The following is an 18,331-nucleotide window of genomic DNA, read 5'->3' on the forward strand; positions in this document are numbered from 1 at the left end:
CCAATTTGATCAGTAGTTGTGGTATCGACATTGAAAATGATACCCAGAAAGTTTTATTTTAATTTACTATTAATATTTGTGAATATTACTACAATATCATGTCAGAAAAAAACCAGTTTAGCATTTGTTATAGACGATACGTATTCTATGACCCAAGAAATAAAACAAGTACAGGAAGGAGCTCGGCAAATTTTGAACGTAATTCTTAGTAAACGGTCCAGCCAAATCGAGAATTTGATACATGTCTCGCTTAATGATCCAGGTAAAAACATTAACAGAACTTTACCTCTGATTTACTTACTATTTAATTACCTCACACTTAAACTGTTGCTTAGAATCTTCAACTGATTCATCTGTGAACTATCTGATACTTTGTTATTCAATCAATCCTCACGTCTGAAGAATTATTACCTCTCACAATGCTGATGTACGTACTTATTATATTTGTGTATTATATATAATATATATCTATCTATTTATATGTATTTACTTATATATATTTTTATTTATTTATTTATACCTATTGGTCTTTTCAATTGTAAAGACATTTTATTTATTTATTTTTGCTATAACATTTAAGTCGATTGGTACACGTGTATGACTGTAACTACTAATAAACTGTCACTTTTCTCATATTGGGTTTGCTGGAAGAAATCTCTATTGGAGATAAGCTCGCCTTTGTGCACTATTATGTTTGTTTTTACATTTTAATAACCTTTTGTGTACAATAAAGAATAAAAGAAAGAATAATATAATAATTTACAGACGTATTGGTTAAGACAGTGACCACCGATCGTTATCGCTTCGAGGCTTCACTTGATTCAATCAAAGTACATGGAAATAAAAATTTAGATTGGATCGAACCATCCATGAAAGCAACAAAGCTTGCTCTAGAAGAGTGTTTGCCGGGTTCAGACGTATACGTATTCACAGACTCGCCGGCGAAAGACTACGAATTATACGATGATATTGTTAGTCTTTGTCAAAAGAAACAGATCCAGGTAAGAAATTTGATAGCCTATACGAAATATCCCTCTCAAATTGTTATACATATATGCCCGATCATGTACTTTTTTTTTTAACGTCTGGAAAATGCTTTATGCAGACCCATACACCTTGTGGGAGGTGAATGAGTACTGTGGGAATTCCCCCGTAAGGTGGGGGTGTACCCACTAAAAACCAGACGATATACCCTCGAGGTGCCATATGTCGGAGACATGGGTTCGCTTTCGCACTCACCACATCTCCGACGGCAGCGATCCGCCCCCTGATAGTAAGAGCAGGTTTCCTCTCTCAAGATAGGGTGGATGGCGTGCTCACCCTACTACTCGGGGGATGCGCCGGTATATTAGCACATCCCCCAGGAGCCCGATCATGTACTGAATCAGTCTTATTCACTATATCAAGTCGGTTGATGTTGAACTCCCTAACACAAAATTTGCATAAAATCAAATTTGTCAGTGTATATGATCGATGTGATGTACTCATTAAAGTATAGACTGCAAGCCGCCAGCTCCAGCCACTCCTCTGGGTGACGTCCGGGCGGGTGGTCGTGTGAGTCGCAATGTGACATATTATTGTTTATTATTTCCTACACCTACCTACTATACCGGGAGGACAGCACATTGATCATATTATTATTAATTATAAGTCCCTTCTGTACAATCTCTTATTATTTAAAGACAAAAGATTTTGTAAAACTGATAAACGTGAATTAAATGTGAATATGCCTTAGTAAAACGTCATTACCAGTACATAAACCCTATTTTATAATTATTGGAATATATTATATTAATTATTCTGACTGTAAATGTCAATTTAAATATTGTAATATATGAGTATTTTAATAATCACATGGGTAGTGTATTTTTTTTTAATGGATGACAATTGGAGATGACAAGTGAGAATGAAAAGGAAGGTCAGTTAGCCCATCGTGATGGATACGCCTAGAATTCAGTACGATGGATTATATGTGGTCCAGGGGGGGCTACGTGGAGGTCGACCTGGCAGTGTATATTGCTAGCAATAGGACTGGTAATCCTCTTTACTAACAGCCCCCCCCTCAAACATGGGTTATCAATGTGATTTGTATTTATGATGTATTCAAGTAGATGATACTCACTATAAGGCCGGGTCGTGAGTTTCCCAAAATATAATTGAGTACAATCATTTTTAATAAATAAGGCTATTTGAATAAAAATTATTTATATTACTACGATTTCAAAATTTAGTAATATTTTTGTAGAAATTGGTAAATTTACAAGTGAAAAATAAAGAAGACAAATTACTTTAAATACGAGTAATTTTACCATTTTTTATAAACATTTAAAAATATTCCGTCGTTAATATACGACTTTATAACATCAATGAATCTTAACACTTTAACACCAACCGCGAAACGGTAGCACCACGCGAGTAGAAAAGCACTATTGAAGTGATTTACTAAACTCGCCAGGTAAAGCGAGAGGTCCCATAACTTTTAACTTTTAAGACGTGAAACCCTAAAATCGGAGATTTAAAGGATCTTATTCTATCTATTACAGGTGGTGTTTGTCTTAACTGAAGATTTTTCTAATTATTATTACAACAAAGGAGTACAAGTATTTTTCAAAATAGCCCAGGCATGTTCGGGGCAAGCGTTTGTAATAGAAAAGAATGAAGTTTCAAAGGTAAGTATACATAATAAAATATATTCACTCCTATAATCCACAGTACACCTACTTGTACGTGATGTTATACAGGGTGTAAGGGATAGGTTGAAACTGAAACAATGAATTCAGACCATTATTCTGGACTAAAACCCTGTGGGAATTCTTTCCGGAAAATTTGTTTGGAGGTATTTTATCTATATAATCTAAGAGGATGCTATGACAGTTATGGGTATGGAGATATAAAACCATTATCCTCATGAATGGCAACGCACGAATGATACAGTGTATTCGTTTGTAGTTCTGTTCTGTAGCGTATAGGTAGAGAGGGAGACTTTGTACAAAAGTCGATTGCTTGGGTACCTCTGTCCCATTCGTGTTTCTACAAGAAGAAGTTGTGTTTACATGGATGTGTTTCGGTTTGAAGGATGGGATATGGCGTGAATTTATGGGGTACAGAGGAATAACATCTAAGTCCTCAGGAGTGGCAACACATGGAGGTTATGTCCATGGTACTGCTTATGTCTATAGGCGACGGTTACCACTTTCCATCAGGTGGGCCGTTAGCTTGTCATTCTAAGTTGTATAAAAAAAAAGGTATCCATTAATAGTTTCATTTTCCGTTACAGATTCCCATATATATTTCTGAGACTGTTAAGGGTACGAAGAATACGATTACATCCAAACAAATAGAACCAAATAAATGGACGGACATTAAAGTAAGTTATATATAATAGATTTATCTATTTACAAAAAAGGAAAACTTTATTAACGCTTAATATTAAATATGTACGTTACACAATATATTCAATACCTAATTCTGAACAAGTTTTGATAGTTCTATTTATACTAGATAGAGTCTATGGATTTATTGCTTTCATATTAATTTTGTTCTAAATAAATCTACTCCTTAAGTACGAGTAAATTTAAAAGAAAATCTTTTTAATGGTTCTTTTTCATTTTCCCTGGTAAATCTCTTAATCTTAATAATTTCAATTTCACTATATGCTATTGTATTGAACTAGTTTATACCTGCGACTTTGTTTGAGTAAACTTCGATAAAAAGCAGTCTGACTATACAATTATATAATACAAAATTACTACCTTGTTCCTTGGACTTATTAAATTTAATTTGACACTGAGCGCCATTGCACCTCATACGCGTTCTACTAGAGACATCGTCATGGTTATAACAAAAGACAAAGGTTATCTATTATATATTACATAATCAAAGTGAAAAAGTACTTATTTGGATAAGCATATAATGCACATATAATTTATAATACCATAAATCTGTATTGTAAATGCAGTATTAAAATTAATGTTTTGCCATGTCACAATTTTAATTATATCGGCTTCCACATAAAAGGAAAATATATGCAATCGCTGACTTTTTTTAAACTTTCTAAGATGAACGATTCTAATATCTATTCTGATATTTTCGTATAACCCTAACGGTTTATGCAGCACACACTGAAATAACTCTTAAATTTTAAGATATTTGTCAGGATACGAGATAATTATAGTTATTTACAGATTTACCAGAGGGAGACTTTGTACAAAAGTCATTTGCTTGGGCAGCTCTGTTCCATTCGTGTTTCTACCGTGAAGCAGTTGTGTTTGCATGGCTGTGTGGGATATGGCAGTGAATTTATAGGGTACAGAGGAATAACACATGAGTCCTTAGGAATGGAAACGCATGGGGGGTATCATGATCGAAACAGTATACTTTGTTATGTCCATGGTACTGCTCATGTCTAGGCGACGGTTAACATTTTCTATCAGCTTGTTTGCCATTCTAAGTTGCATAAAAAATAATTATACTTCGGTCAATTTACACAATATCTTTGTTTATTATTATTTTTATAGTCTATGTACTAATTTGATGTATACATCAGAAAGTTATAATTTATAATATTGTAAAGTTTCATCGAAATCCGTCCAGTAGTTTTTGTGTGAAAGAGTAACAAACATATATCCATATGTCACTATAAACGTTCGCATTTATAATATTAATGGGTTAGGTCTTATTAAAAGAGCACATATAGTACATAATAGACATATCTGTCTACGTCCCTTTTACTATCAGTACTGTATATAAATAAATTTTGATTGTAGTTTACAATTGATGATAAAACTGAGTACGCTCTAGTGTCTACGTCTGGAAAAAAAGTGCATTTACAAGTAAATGGTCCAAACATCATATCAGAACATAATGTATGGACATTAAATGTTAAGGTAATGACATTATTACATTTTTATGCTATAATTATATTCATTAATTTACATAATACTTCAAGGTTGTAATTTTTTCATTAATTAATTTATTCTTGACATGGTATATTAGAAATGTTTGGTACAAAAGGCGGGCTATACGTGTATAATATTCTCTTCCACTCGTTGCAAAAACAGAAATTATGCGATGAAAAATATTGAAAATTGTTAATTAATAATCAATTATTTATTTTATAAGATTGTTACAATAATTTTGTCCAAAAATGTACGAATGACGAACTTAATTTTGTAACAGTTTTCTTCCAGCAAATCTAGAGTGAAAAGGAGCATGGATTATTAAATTTTCTTATTAATTTGTACAAAATAATTCTCTTTTTTGATATAGAATTTGTACTGATCAAATATTTTGTTATTAGTTATTTAGAACGTGATATTACTTTACAAATCACCTTCATTGTGATAACAGGTGTTAAAGTTGATAAACCCCAGCGCGGGTGAATACATTGCGCGTGTGTGGTCAAGTCAATATGCGTCTGTATATGTTTTCGGTCGAACTGACTTCACATTTATCCATGGATTTTCTGAATTAATACCAAAGTCACTAAAGGATACAATTGCACAGCCCATTACTGGTGAGTAACAGCTGATGGAATAATTCAGATAATACTAATAATTTTTTTAATGGGCGAAACAGTATACTCTGTTATGTTCATGGTACTGCTCATGTGTATAGGCGACGGTTACCACTTTCCATCAGGTGGGCCATCAGCTTGTTTGCTATTCTAAGTTGTATAAAAAAAAATACACTAATATACTATAATAAAATATACAATACACTCCTGTGAGTAATAATAGGTGAGGATGAAGCAGGTCAGTTAGCCCATCGTGACGAATTGAACAAAAATTAACCACGTTGGTTTCCAGGGGGAACCATATGGAGGTGGACCTGCTAAGGCATATTGCTAGCAATAGGGCTGTCAAATTACTTCCCCCCTCAGATAATATTAGTCGTCTAGTCTTTAATTTATTCTATCTAATTTTCTTATTATGATTTATTATCCAATGAATGATGATTGAGGATGAAGTTAGGTCAGTTGGCCTATTGTGACAAATCCACAATAATTTCCCGTACTAACAATCCCTTTTCGCAATTCAATTATTTAAGCGCATTTTTGTTTTCCATTCATACTTGATCAGGTACAATAAATGCATGTAAATTTTTTGTAGTATGTGAGCTTACAAAAGTTTTCATTCAAGTTTAAATTTAGGTAATGCGAAAGATCTTAGTTATACTGCACTTTAAAGAGATCACATCTTCGAATTTTAAGCTCAAGTTCAGCAACTACTAACATAAATATTAATTATTAAAGAATATCTAATCTAAGAATTTTAGATAATACTTCCATATATTTTTACACAATAAGTATTTTCTATTACAATAAGTTATTCTAGTTAGAGAACGAAGCAGATGACCTTTTGATTAACCAATAGTTTTCATGTATGCTGTGAACGGTTAGTTAACAACAACGCTGTACTGCAATTTAGGGATCTCACGATCAATTCTCATAATTAGAGTCATGTTTGGATCATTTGAAATTTGTTGATTAAAAATGATCATATACTTCGTATTTAATAAGATTAATAAGAGAAATTTAATAAGAGGACAAATAAACTTGTCATCTAGTAATCAAAACCTAAAAATTCTTTATACCATAATGAAACTTACTATTCATTTCATTTCATTTAAGAGTTTCCTCTTGTCGGTGTAACTAATTCATGCATCATCCTCCAGCCAGTTCTATCCCAGGCCATATCCTTGACCTGCCTATACAACCTGACACCTAGTTACTATTACGTAACTAATTTAAGTGAGAGTATTATTAGTATTATTGTGCATATATTATGTGAATATTAAAGTGTTTAAATAATTTTAAGGTACAAAAAGTCACTTAACTGTATCTGTTACTGATCCTAATCGTAACGTAATAATAAAAATACAGATACTAGATATGAATGAAAATATAATTAAAGAAATACCACTTAACAAAATCAGTAGAGATATGTACACAACCGATGCTTTGCTTTGGCCTACATCACGGTTTAAGGTTGCGGTAAGTACAATTTTGGAGTTACTGGGAATGAAAAAATTATGATCTTTCTAAATCCGAAGTTGCGTTACAAATGTAGTTTCGTACATAATGTGACGAAATAGTACCTATAACACTGTAAATTAATATCACGATTATGCAGTGTTCATGTGATTCCTCAGTATCAAATTTTTTTATGCACATTTCCCTTATTAAGGACTTGCTTTTCCTAACATGATTCTCCTTTTTTGTATCATTTTTGTATTTCTAAAGATCTGTTACTTTTAAATTCTTTTTTTTGACGTCAATTATTTTCTTTACCATCTTCATTCTTTCTTATTCATGTTTCTTTTATATTTAACTACAAAGTTCTTTAAAACTTACCCACACAAACTTTTTTACACTTCCAATTTTATTGTATGATATTAGTTTTATGAATTGTGCAAAGTACGAATTTAGAAATTTAAGGAGAAAGAAAAAATATCAAATTCATTTTTCAAAAAATATCAAAAACATGTAATAATTATTGCTACTTGCTTCGTGCTCCGGAATATACCAAAATCTATCTTGTGTTAGATCACGTTAGAGGCCTTCATATATAACGAAGGAAACCTAGATATATTCGATGTCAAAAAGTGACACCCTCATACGAAGTATTGTTAATATTTAAAACTGATTAATTTCAGATAATAGGTAGAAGCATTCAAACAGGCAAATCCATTAGAAGAATAGCGAACACACCCGTAGAACCACAGAAACCTAGTAAGTGCTTTTTTCAATTATGCTACAAAAGTCTTGAAATTAAATGATAAAAATAAAGGAAATACTTATTATTATTAATTATAAGTTTAATAAAGCCGGTATTGACAATTATTCAAATTATATAATAATCATTGCACATTACTACCCAACTAAAACACTTACACATATAGAAAGTATTATTCCTTCCTAAACATAACAGAAGATGTATAACATAAGAATATTTGTCAAAAACACTGCAATCATTTTGAAATTTTTTTTTTCAACGAATATGAAAGTATACATAAAAATAAACGTGTTAGGTGACTACTATATACTAGGTTGGGTATAAAGAAAATTATACACTAAACACAAAGTTAGCTTTAAAACAAACCAATATATTACACCTATTATTTATTTGACATAAAAAAATCTTTTATAGAGCTTCCAGATAATAAAGTTCCAGTAGCAACAATTAGTGAAGGTGCAAAAACAACTGTGGATTACAATGGTTCGTTAGTGTTAACGTGTAGAGTCAGTGCGTATCCAACACCGAACATTGTATGGAGGGATATTCGAGGGAACAAGCTAGTGTCACAGGTGGGATTAATAATTTTATTGCAATCCAACTACTCGTATGTTTTATTAATTTTCTATAATATTATCTACAAAGTATAATGTTTATAAAGTTAATAAAATTATATTCTTCCTAAGATCAGACGTATCGATATAAAAATGAAAACAAGATATACATTTGTGTGCGATTCACACAAATTACTCTTGTTAATAATAGAGTTAAGAAAATAAATATTTATCGTAGAACATTCATGCACTATCATAGAACATTCTGCTAGTATTAAAAGTTTAATTATAAATGAAAATTTATTTCAATAATTCACACACTTAGGCTACAAGTAATAATAACTTAATATATATATATATATATATAATAGAATTTTGGTCAGTATTATGGAAATGAAAATTCATTTGAAATAATATTTAACTTTTACATACAGAGCTCCGCTGTTGAATTACCCTATAATCATATTAGTTATCTGCGACTGTCAAATGTAAAGAATCCTGGGAAATATTATTGTTTAGCAACCAATAACCAAGGGAAAAGCACAACGGAAATCATTTATGTAAATGTTACTTCACCCTTCACAATCGAAGAGGAAGCCTTGGAAGGTTTGTTTGAACACATTTGTTTTTAATAAACTAGTCAAGCCAAAGTAGATAGTAAAAAAAACTAGGCAGTTAAAGATATGCCAATATATTAGATTAGATAGCACTAAAGTAAATTTAAAATACAATTTATTATTTTCGTATTTTTTTTTGCTGTAACGATCTTTGCTATTAATATATAAATATAATTTCTTTAATTTGAACAGTAGTAGTATTTACAATAAGCAGACAACTTAGGATAAATTGAAGCTCTAGATTTGACTTAGCTAGTTTTTAACATACACACCAGTTATATTTAGCAAATTAACTTATTTTATTTGCTTATTGTTTTCAATCGGCTTTTATATTATATGATCAACATATGTTATTTTTCTAAAAATTTAATTTGCTGATAAAAACTTGATATTTCATTTAAAGTTGAAACATCAGTTGCATAATGGTCTGAGATTTATAATTAGTAGGAAGATTGTAGAACTTTTACTAATAACGATAGTAGTTAATCCTTAATCAAAATTTTTATTATGTAAGGTGTTGAAGGCAATATCAGTATTTAATCTTGCCGAACGTCATTTTAGGCTCAAAAAGATTTGAATACGGAAAAGAAGGAATTCTGAAGTGCAAAGTGAGATCAAAGTTACCAATGAAAATTATATGGAAACATTATGACAAAATTACACAGAAATTTATCGAAGTGGTACCAAAAAATGGAGTATACTCTATTTCTGATGATGAAACTGAACTGAAAATAATATCAATAGACCTTTATCAAGATGGACGTTACACCTGTACTCCTGTGCTGAAAGATAACGGTTATAAGGGACCAACTATAACAAAAAATGTTATAATTACGAACCTTAGTAAGAATAATTATATTCATAAACCTACTAAATAGTTATTAATTTTTTTTTACATTTATGTATGAAAATGAAAAAAAGTCATTCAGTATTGTATAAGGTTATATATTATAAATTGCCATTATTGTAAACGATATTTCAATTTATAAGGTTTCATATACCGTATAATGTAAAAACAAAATAATTATACAGCTTTCATATTTCAGTTCGTCCTCTTCTTAACAACAAAGGTGGTAAAATAGTAGTGAAACGGAATGAGACAGTTGTGATTTCCTGCAAGTAAGTACATCACTTAAAAAATTTATATCTAACTATCAACATAAAATTAAGCCTTTGCTGTGAATAGAGAATAAGTAATTTGATGATAATGACGATGGTAAACTTCCTTGTTTTACGTACAATTTATTTTTTTACTTAAAATATATATACTTGTATAAATATATCGGTGTGAAGCAAACAATCCTATTATTTAATTTTGACAAATTTTTCAGAGTTCGCTTAGCAAACCCAAAACCGAAGATTGAATTAGTATACAGAAATATAAATTCGAATAGCTATAAATTTGTAAATTTATCATCGAGTGAAGAGTTAGTGATTAAAAGAGCTGATTTGATTCATGCTGGCCGATATAAGTGTACGGCTATAAACGTCGCGGGCCACGATGTTGCAGCAACCGAGTTGGTTGTTGAAGGTAAATTGAAATTAATAATACAAAAAATATTCCATGCAATCCATCTTTATCTTTATACAAAGAAAAATACTTTATGAAATTTTTGTTACTTGAATAATTTGAAAGATCATATTCCTATTAGCGATTTACACTGCAGTATTTCGTTTATGTGTACGTGTAATATAGCTAAGGGTTACCAACTTTGATATATTCGTTATAATTTCTATGATGTTGGCTATCAACAAAACAACTCATTATCGTCTCCATTATTGAGCACGGAATTCTTCTATGTTTTCTTCTTTGTTCTCATAGGATTTCTTCTTATAAAAGGATGGAGCATGATGATAATAAGTTACTATCCATAAGAGAAGAATCACACGCAGCTCATGTACCACGCTGAATGGTTTGTTTGTTTATACCAGGGGAAAAAAAGATTTATCTTTGTTGTCAAAATAGGCCAAAATTGCAGACTTTCATTTTTGGGAATAATTAAACCAACCCCCTACCAATCCCTCCATTCCGCGACCTTTTTGATCTCTCCTCGTAGCAATCTGCGGCGAGCGACACCAGCAGAGTTGAGCATATGCCCCGGACTGCTTTCCCACGTCCCCTCAGGGTGACTACATGTGGCGAAAATCTGTGACGCATCTCAATATGAACTGTATTCGAGCATTTTTTTCTTTTGCATTGATGTATATATATTTTTTATTGCACTTGTAAGTTACATATAAAATAATGTATTCATAAATGTTGTGAGCAAGGGTGGACTTATCTCTGACAGAGATCTCTTCCAGTCAACCCAATACAGTGAGAAAGCATTTCGTTAGCGGGCAGCTGAAGTGCTACAACTATTAATACATAAACAAATATACAGTTAAATAAAATATTAAAATATATAATAAAATATTACATAAATACATACACTATGAATACATATAATACCTACCTACTTATATAATAAATGTTAAAATAAATGAATATATTACTTACATTAGAAATTTAGTTTAATGATTTTAAGATTTGACAGTTCAATTAGAGATGATGTATTGTATTAGTACATTGTTTTCCTAACATTTAGATTCGTTTTCCTGTTTTAAGGTTTAGGAAGGTTTTAAAAAGGGTGGTAACTGACATAATTAACAAACATTAATATGGAAACGTTAATTTTTGTTTTCAAATTTCAGCTACACCGAAAATTATCAATACAAAAACGATGATGCAAGCCGTTGAAGATGATCTCGTTTTAAAAATACCATGCACGGTCGAGGGATACCCGAAACATGTGGTCACATGGAAAGTAAACGGTTTACAGATAGCAACAGGTACAAGAATTTAATTTTTTTATCTTTATAATAAACAATACATATAATAAAATCGTAACTGATCGCTATCTGTACATGAAAGATATATAAGAAAAACTATTATAGAGGGGCGCTGTGAACGCAATAGAACCCAAAACAATGAGTTTTAGAATTTAAGTCTGTTTGCCTGTACATTTATGCACGCTAATCTCAGAAACGGCTTAACCGATTTGAACACGGTTTTCACAAGTGCGTTGCGCTTTTATCCACTTAATATTTAGTGTATATTTTATTTCAATCAGTTCATAAATAAAAAAGTTATATCTATATAAAGAATCACATATAAAATGCTATAAAATAACCGATCAGTTGAATTGGCTGAAACTTTATAAAGGTATTAGGTATGTTATTGTCACTTAAGAATATAATACAATATGAGACAGGATTCATGAAGGGCTCCAATGGGACTGATATACCGGAACTACATAGTTAGAAGCGGGCAATGATGCAGAAAACAGCTAGTTATATATAAAATTAGATCATTATTAAAATCCGATTCAAAATATAAAGCACAAAACGATTGTAATATTTCAGATGGAAAATTCGTTGTCAGTGATGATTATCTTATTATTAATAAGCCTAATGTCAATGACACCAACTACTATACCTGCACGGCGACTAACAAGGAAGGCACAGATCAGAAAGAGTTTAATGTTGAAGTAACTCGTAAGTTATGCAGTTGATAATTAATTACAGCTATTATAAGATAAAGGAATCCTTGATAATACTTCTTATACAACTTTTATGGCTAAACAAGTTTAGCTTTATTAAAATTTTCTCTTTAGAAACTTTACACAAACCTAAAAAATACAAGTGGCCGAATATTCTCCCTTTTTGTAATTTAAGATTGTGTTTCACAAGAAAAAAAACGACTTCAATTGTGACAAAATCAGTTATTTTTATTTAAAAACTAAAAGGTGATTAGTAATCGATACTGATGTCAAAAATGCTATCAGTAAAATTTTTGTCTGTCTGTCTGTATGTATGTTGGTTATAGAAACAAAAACTACTCGACGGATTTTAACGAAACTTGGTACAATTATTCTTTATACTCTTGGGCAGGTTATAGTATACTTTTCGTCACGCTACGATCAATAGGAGCAGAGCAGTGAAGGGAAATGTTGGGAAAACGGGAGAAGTTATTCCATTTTTACGCTTCCGTCGCGTGTGCAGCCTTAATGGCCACTTTATACAATGTAAAAATGTCCACCCGTGCGAAGCCGGGACAGGGCACTAGTATCAATATAAAAGTGACTTTGTTACGTTTGGCACTTCAATTACTTGACCAATCGTTATGAAAGATATACACATAGTATTTTTGGTGGATTATATAGACTACTTTTTACTTCTGGCACAGATAATATAATACTTCTGATAAACAACTTTATACCAGTAACGCAGATTAAGTAGCAAGAGATAGATAGCTCGAATTCTTAGCATCAGACTGAATCAGAACCTTATGAATTTTGTCGTCATTGTGTCAATTTTAAACACAAAATTTTAACATACCTATGTAATTTTCAGTAATATATATTTTTTTATTTACCATAGATTACATTATATAAATATAAATTACTCGTTAAAGTCACAAAATCATCAAAAATATAAATTAAAAATTGTTTCTCATTTTACAAACAATTTATTGTTGCAGCCGATCTAAATTCCGATGACACATATGGCAAATGGCATAATGTATTTTTATTAGAAAATAAACCAATGAATTTGAGTTGCTCGCTACCAATATCTCATACAGACACTGTCAGGTGGTTTCTGGTAAGATCTTTTTTTACGTTACTTAGAAAAACAAAGAAGTTGATGACTCCTTTGTTGAAAAATGGTAACATTCAAGAATAGATATGAACAATACAGTGGACATTATATAATACACTATGATGCCCACGTGTTGTGTAAGTGCCCCATCTCATACGTTTTTTTTGATAGGTGAAAAAGGTATGGTGACCCCGTCTGCGCTAACGGGATACGCTGGCGGAGCACCAGTGTAGGGTGATAGGTGAGAATGAAAACAGGCCAGTTAGCCCATCATGATGAATTCATCAGGAATTAACCATGATAGTTTCCAGGAGGAACCGCTAGGAGGTCGACCTGGTTGGGTATATTGCTAGCAATGGGATTCTCAGTTTCCATTACTAACAATCCCTTTCCCCCCCTCCCCATCTCATGCGTTGCCATTATTATACTGTTACGTTTCCATACCCCTTAATTTCACTGTCAGTTTGATATTAAATTAGCCATGTAGGTCCCAGCATAAAATAGTCCACTCCTTCCTTTCCCGTGGGTGTCGTAAGAGGCGAATAAGGTAGCTTATGGTCGAGGGATAGGCAGCAGCGTCACTCTTAAAACATCACCAGAATGAAATTGTGGTTGCCAAGCGTGGCAAGTATTGGCAAAACACCCATTATGGAGAGGCTATGGTATGCCAGTGAAATAATTTTTTAAAAAAAATATAGAGAACATCGAATTTTCAAAAATCAAAATAAAAACTATACCAATTTGAAAAAAAATAATGACATAATACGAATATATCGCTGACTAAGCTCTTTCAATAAAAAAGGGAATAATCAACATTTATAAAAATTGTCAGAGATATTAAATAACAGCTCCATTTTTTGGTACCTACAGTTAAAACACCTGTTTACTTCCAGGATGGTTCTCCAACGAATTTTACTGGAAAGTATTTATATTTAAATAATACTACTGTTTTTAATGATGGTAATTATACATGCCGAGTGAGTAACAAGCGGGGTTCCGTATCGCAGACATACATAGTGGATTTCGGATATCCACCCACTTTTGAACAAGATGAAGCCGCTTCCCCTGTGTTTATTAACTGGAATGGTGATGACATAATGATTTACTGTGATGTAAATGCTAAACCTAATGTTACGGTAAGTTTACTTATTTGTTAACTTAATAAGCAGCAGTATTTTGCAGTTGTAAAATATTACTGCTTCATGGTTGAAGTAGGTTGGAAAGAAAGATGGGCACTATGATACACGTTTGTTGCCATTTCTAACAACTGAAGTTTTGAGTCTCCGTACCCTGTAATTTCAGTTCTATAGTCCATCCTTCAAAATAAAATAAAACCATACCAACATAGCTGCTTTACGGCAAAAAAATACAAAACAGAGATATACAAGAAAGCGACTTTATCAGATGTCATTTGGTCGAACAGCATGATAGGTTGAAAAATTATTTTTACATTAATTTTTTTTTATTTATTAATCCCTTTCATTTATTTATTTATTTATTTAGGTTTACCAATAATTGTTTCCACAAAATAATGTAAATATATATGTACAATTATGGAGCTTAGAACTAAGTGTAACAATTTTTTATAGGCAAACACAGCATATATTGATACATGTATAACAATAAGTACTGAGAAATATATATAGCTTACATCTATTATTAAATACTTAACAACTAACAACTAAAGCCACCATATCCAGAAGCAGATCCAGCAGCACGACTCATTTTATATATTTATAGATATTTCGTACAAAAACAATTGGAGTATCAAAATTAATATCGACCTGGTCACTGCAGCTATTTATAATCTTACAGAACCTTTCATTACACATTTAATACATTTTAGGTAGAATGGATATATAATGGGAAGATAATACCAGGATCTATGTCTCTAGAGCAGCCCGTGTTAGGCTGGGGAGACTATAAATGTCGTGTGAGTAACGTGCACGGCAGTGTAGAAAAGAACATCAAAGTAACGTCTCAAGGTTTGTTGAAAACGTTCACTGCTAAAATAATTTATATTTCTTTCTATTTATTTTAATGAATGTTTATAGCATAATTGATTATGATATTCATTTAATGGCTAATTTTTTATAAAGATATTAAATGGTAAACAAACTGACAATGGACCTGATGAAAAATTATAATAATCACGTATAAACATGAACAGTTCCATAAAAGATTATACTGTCACATGCACGCATTGCCATTTTAGAGGAATAAGGTATTACGCATCAGTACTCTGCAATTATGCTACCAATCTTAAAATCAAAATACAGAAATGTTACTAAACGTCCCGACACACGAGACAGAGGTACCTTTGTAAATGACCTTTGTCACAATAAATATTGTATCTAATTAAATACATATTTTTCAGATTGTTTGATTAATAGAAATAATAAAAAGGGACCAGTAATTATTACCGATACGTCGACGTTATCTAATTTTGGTGAATTAAAGAATTATTTGCAAGTAAGCAGCGGACAAAAACTGCTATTATCTTGTAATAATAATACCAAGAGAAACAATAACTTTGAAAATTTTATAAACCAGAGCGTAGTTACAGTTGTATGTGATCATAAAGACATTTTTCTAATAGATGACAGATATTATACCACTTCAAATTTGCAATGTCATAATCCGGTTCTTCCCACTATACAGAAAAATGGTGAAAAATGCTATAATAAAAATAGTGAATTAATTCACGTTGGATTTGAAGTGAATGGTTTCATTGATGTATTTAATGTTTGCTTCGATACAATAAACAATATACCTCTATATACAAGAGTAGCAATAACCGAAGGAAATGTTAATGATAACGCACAAATAAATTGGTTTAATAATATTGAGCTACAAAATAGTCCGTTTGATTCCACGTATAACTGCGTGGGTAATAAGACATGTTGCTATGCTAAAAGACAGTTAGTTAACAGAAACGACGTTGTACAAGGACCGGCCCAAGTAGCTACCTTCATGACGCAAGTGAATGCAGTCCCAGTTTGGGTTCCTTGTAATAAAAAGGTATTAGTTATTCATCATTTTATAAATTATTAATATTATATTCTATCAATTATTATGAAATTAAATTAATAATATAAAAGAACTTTCAAACGATAATACTAGAGAGGGCTTACATTTTGTTATAATTCGTTGAAATTTTTGAATTTATTTTTAAGTAATATATATGGGTAAATAATATTAAACGATTTTAAAATAAAGTAACTAATGAATGTAATCGACTTTTAGGATGCATGGTCCATAATTGAAAATGTTGTCAGAAATTATGGTGCATATGATCCTGTCACAATCTGGTCAGGAGCAAGCAAAGTGGAGAATTATAATGGAAAACTCGTACCGAGATATCTCTGGAAGGTAAGACAAATGGGAAAATCATAATAATTGGCTAAATGGCCCATTACTATAAACCTTTTCTGTATAGTTTAGAAAATTGTATTAAATTTAAAAATTATTAAAAGAAGATTTAGAGAAGAAAATGTTCTTCTCTATATATTAAATCTATAACTGATCAATATTTGTATATAGAAAATATTTAGGAAATCCTAATATTCCTGAGTTCTATGCGGTCCAGATTAGTAAACGAAATTAAAGTCTCTGGTGGTAGAAGCAAAAACAACAATAAGTAGATTTTTAGACTACATTTTAATTTATTCATACATTAAAATAAATGCTTTATATAATTACACTAAAATGAATGCTTTATATTATACGTGATATTATTAAATATGTAGCTTAATAACTGTTGCAGATTTCATTGTGATATACCATATGTTAATATAGTATCGGCATGATACACTGTCAGGAAGTCTGTTTCAGGTTATGCTTTCGAGCGTTACAGATGTCATGTTTAATTTAACAATAGTTATACCCGTTTATAAGCAGCGAACATCAGCGCTGAAAAGTCCTACACCCCCTAAATAATTTGTCATCCAATTCCAAATAGTCAAAGTCGTGAGCAAAAACTAGTAGATAATGAAAACCTTTATTTGAATACAGGTGGTGAAATTCGAAGACGACGACGTCAAAGTAATTGTTCATGTGAATCACCCCTCGCCAGTTGTATCTGATATTCTCTGTGAGAATACCTGCAGAGAGCTCAACTGGATGCAGCAGATTTCCAACCAGTTTACTTACTGTTGCAGTATAAACAATTTCATAGAGAAATTTGAGATAAACTCTAATATATTTTTACTCAATGTATAACAATTTCTTAATAAACGTGAATTAATACGATAATTTGGGTATACCATGATAATTTACTGGAGTTATCTTAATGTTTTGATCAAGTTTAGTGCTTGAGGTTACATGTAGACTGATGTAGCGCTGTGTTGCCTCCGCTTACCAGACAGAAGCTTTTTCTTCATTAGACTCATTGTCGCACATCACACAAATTGTTTCTCTATATCGAGAGTTTTTGCATTCAACATTTTATTTTTATTCGACATATTTGCCGACTGTATACTATAACGAAGTAATGTAAATTAATCGCGAAAATTCTTGTCTCTTCTAAACCATAAACCATGCAATGCGAAAAAGTAGTGTAATTAAAGTTGTACGTTTCTTCTTATTAATGCATCGAATTTATATTTTATGTACCTACTGTAAGAAAAAATAATTTTTGAATTTTCAGTTTATATTTTTTACGTCATATGATGTTTGCTTTTACAATATTGTATATTTTGAACTACGGTAATATGTATTTTGATAAAGATATTAATTAAATTATTTTATTAATCACTCTATTTATTTTGTATTCTAAAACAAG

At 31.2% G+C, this 18,331-nt stretch overlaps 1 protein-coding gene across 1 annotated transcript; it reads left to right on the forward strand.

Moving 5' to 3' along the window:
* On the forward strand, window positions 1-18,303 carry LOC113512043 (hemicentin-1-like). Its single transcript, XM_026895806.3, has 21 exons — window positions 1-262; window positions 766-1,001; window positions 2,544-2,669; window positions 3,278-3,367; window positions 4,767-4,886; window positions 5,350-5,515; window positions 6,819-6,994; window positions 7,657-7,732; window positions 8,151-8,308; window positions 8,725-8,896; window positions 9,469-9,750; window positions 9,954-10,026; window positions 10,239-10,438; window positions 11,602-11,739; window positions 12,313-12,444; window positions 13,430-13,551; window positions 14,442-14,684; window positions 15,395-15,533; window positions 15,926-16,569; window positions 16,795-16,920; window positions 17,563-18,303. Exons 1-21 carry the CDS (start codon window positions 37-39, stop codon window positions 17,767-17,769), a joined length of 3,852 nt encoding a protein of 1,283 aa, XP_026751607.2. The 5' UTR covers window positions 1-36; the 3' UTR covers window positions 17,770-18,303.
* Window positions 18,304-18,331: the final 28 nt, after the last annotated feature.

The sequence above is a fragment of the Galleria mellonella genome, unplaced genomic scaffold (assembly GCF_026898425.1).
Source record: "Galleria mellonella isolate WM207_F2 unplaced genomic scaffold, CSIRO_AGI_GalMel_v1 utg184, whole genome shotgun sequence".
NCBI classification, from domain to species: domain Eukaryota; kingdom Metazoa; phylum Arthropoda; class Insecta; order Lepidoptera; family Pyralidae; genus Galleria; species Galleria mellonella.

Coding starts and splice junctions, on each gene's coding strand:
- LOC113512043 (XM_026895806.3), top strand. CDS start 37: ATGATACCCAGAAAGTTTTATTTTAATTTACTATTAATATTTGTGAAT. Junction 1,002..2,543: donor GTCAAAAGAAACAGATCCAG/GTAAGAAATTTG, acceptor TATCTATTACAG/GTGGTGTTTGTCTTAACTGA. Junction 10,439..11,601: donor AACCGAGTTGGTTGTTGAAG/GTAAATTGAAAT, acceptor TTCAAATTTCAG/CTACACCGAAAATTATCAAT.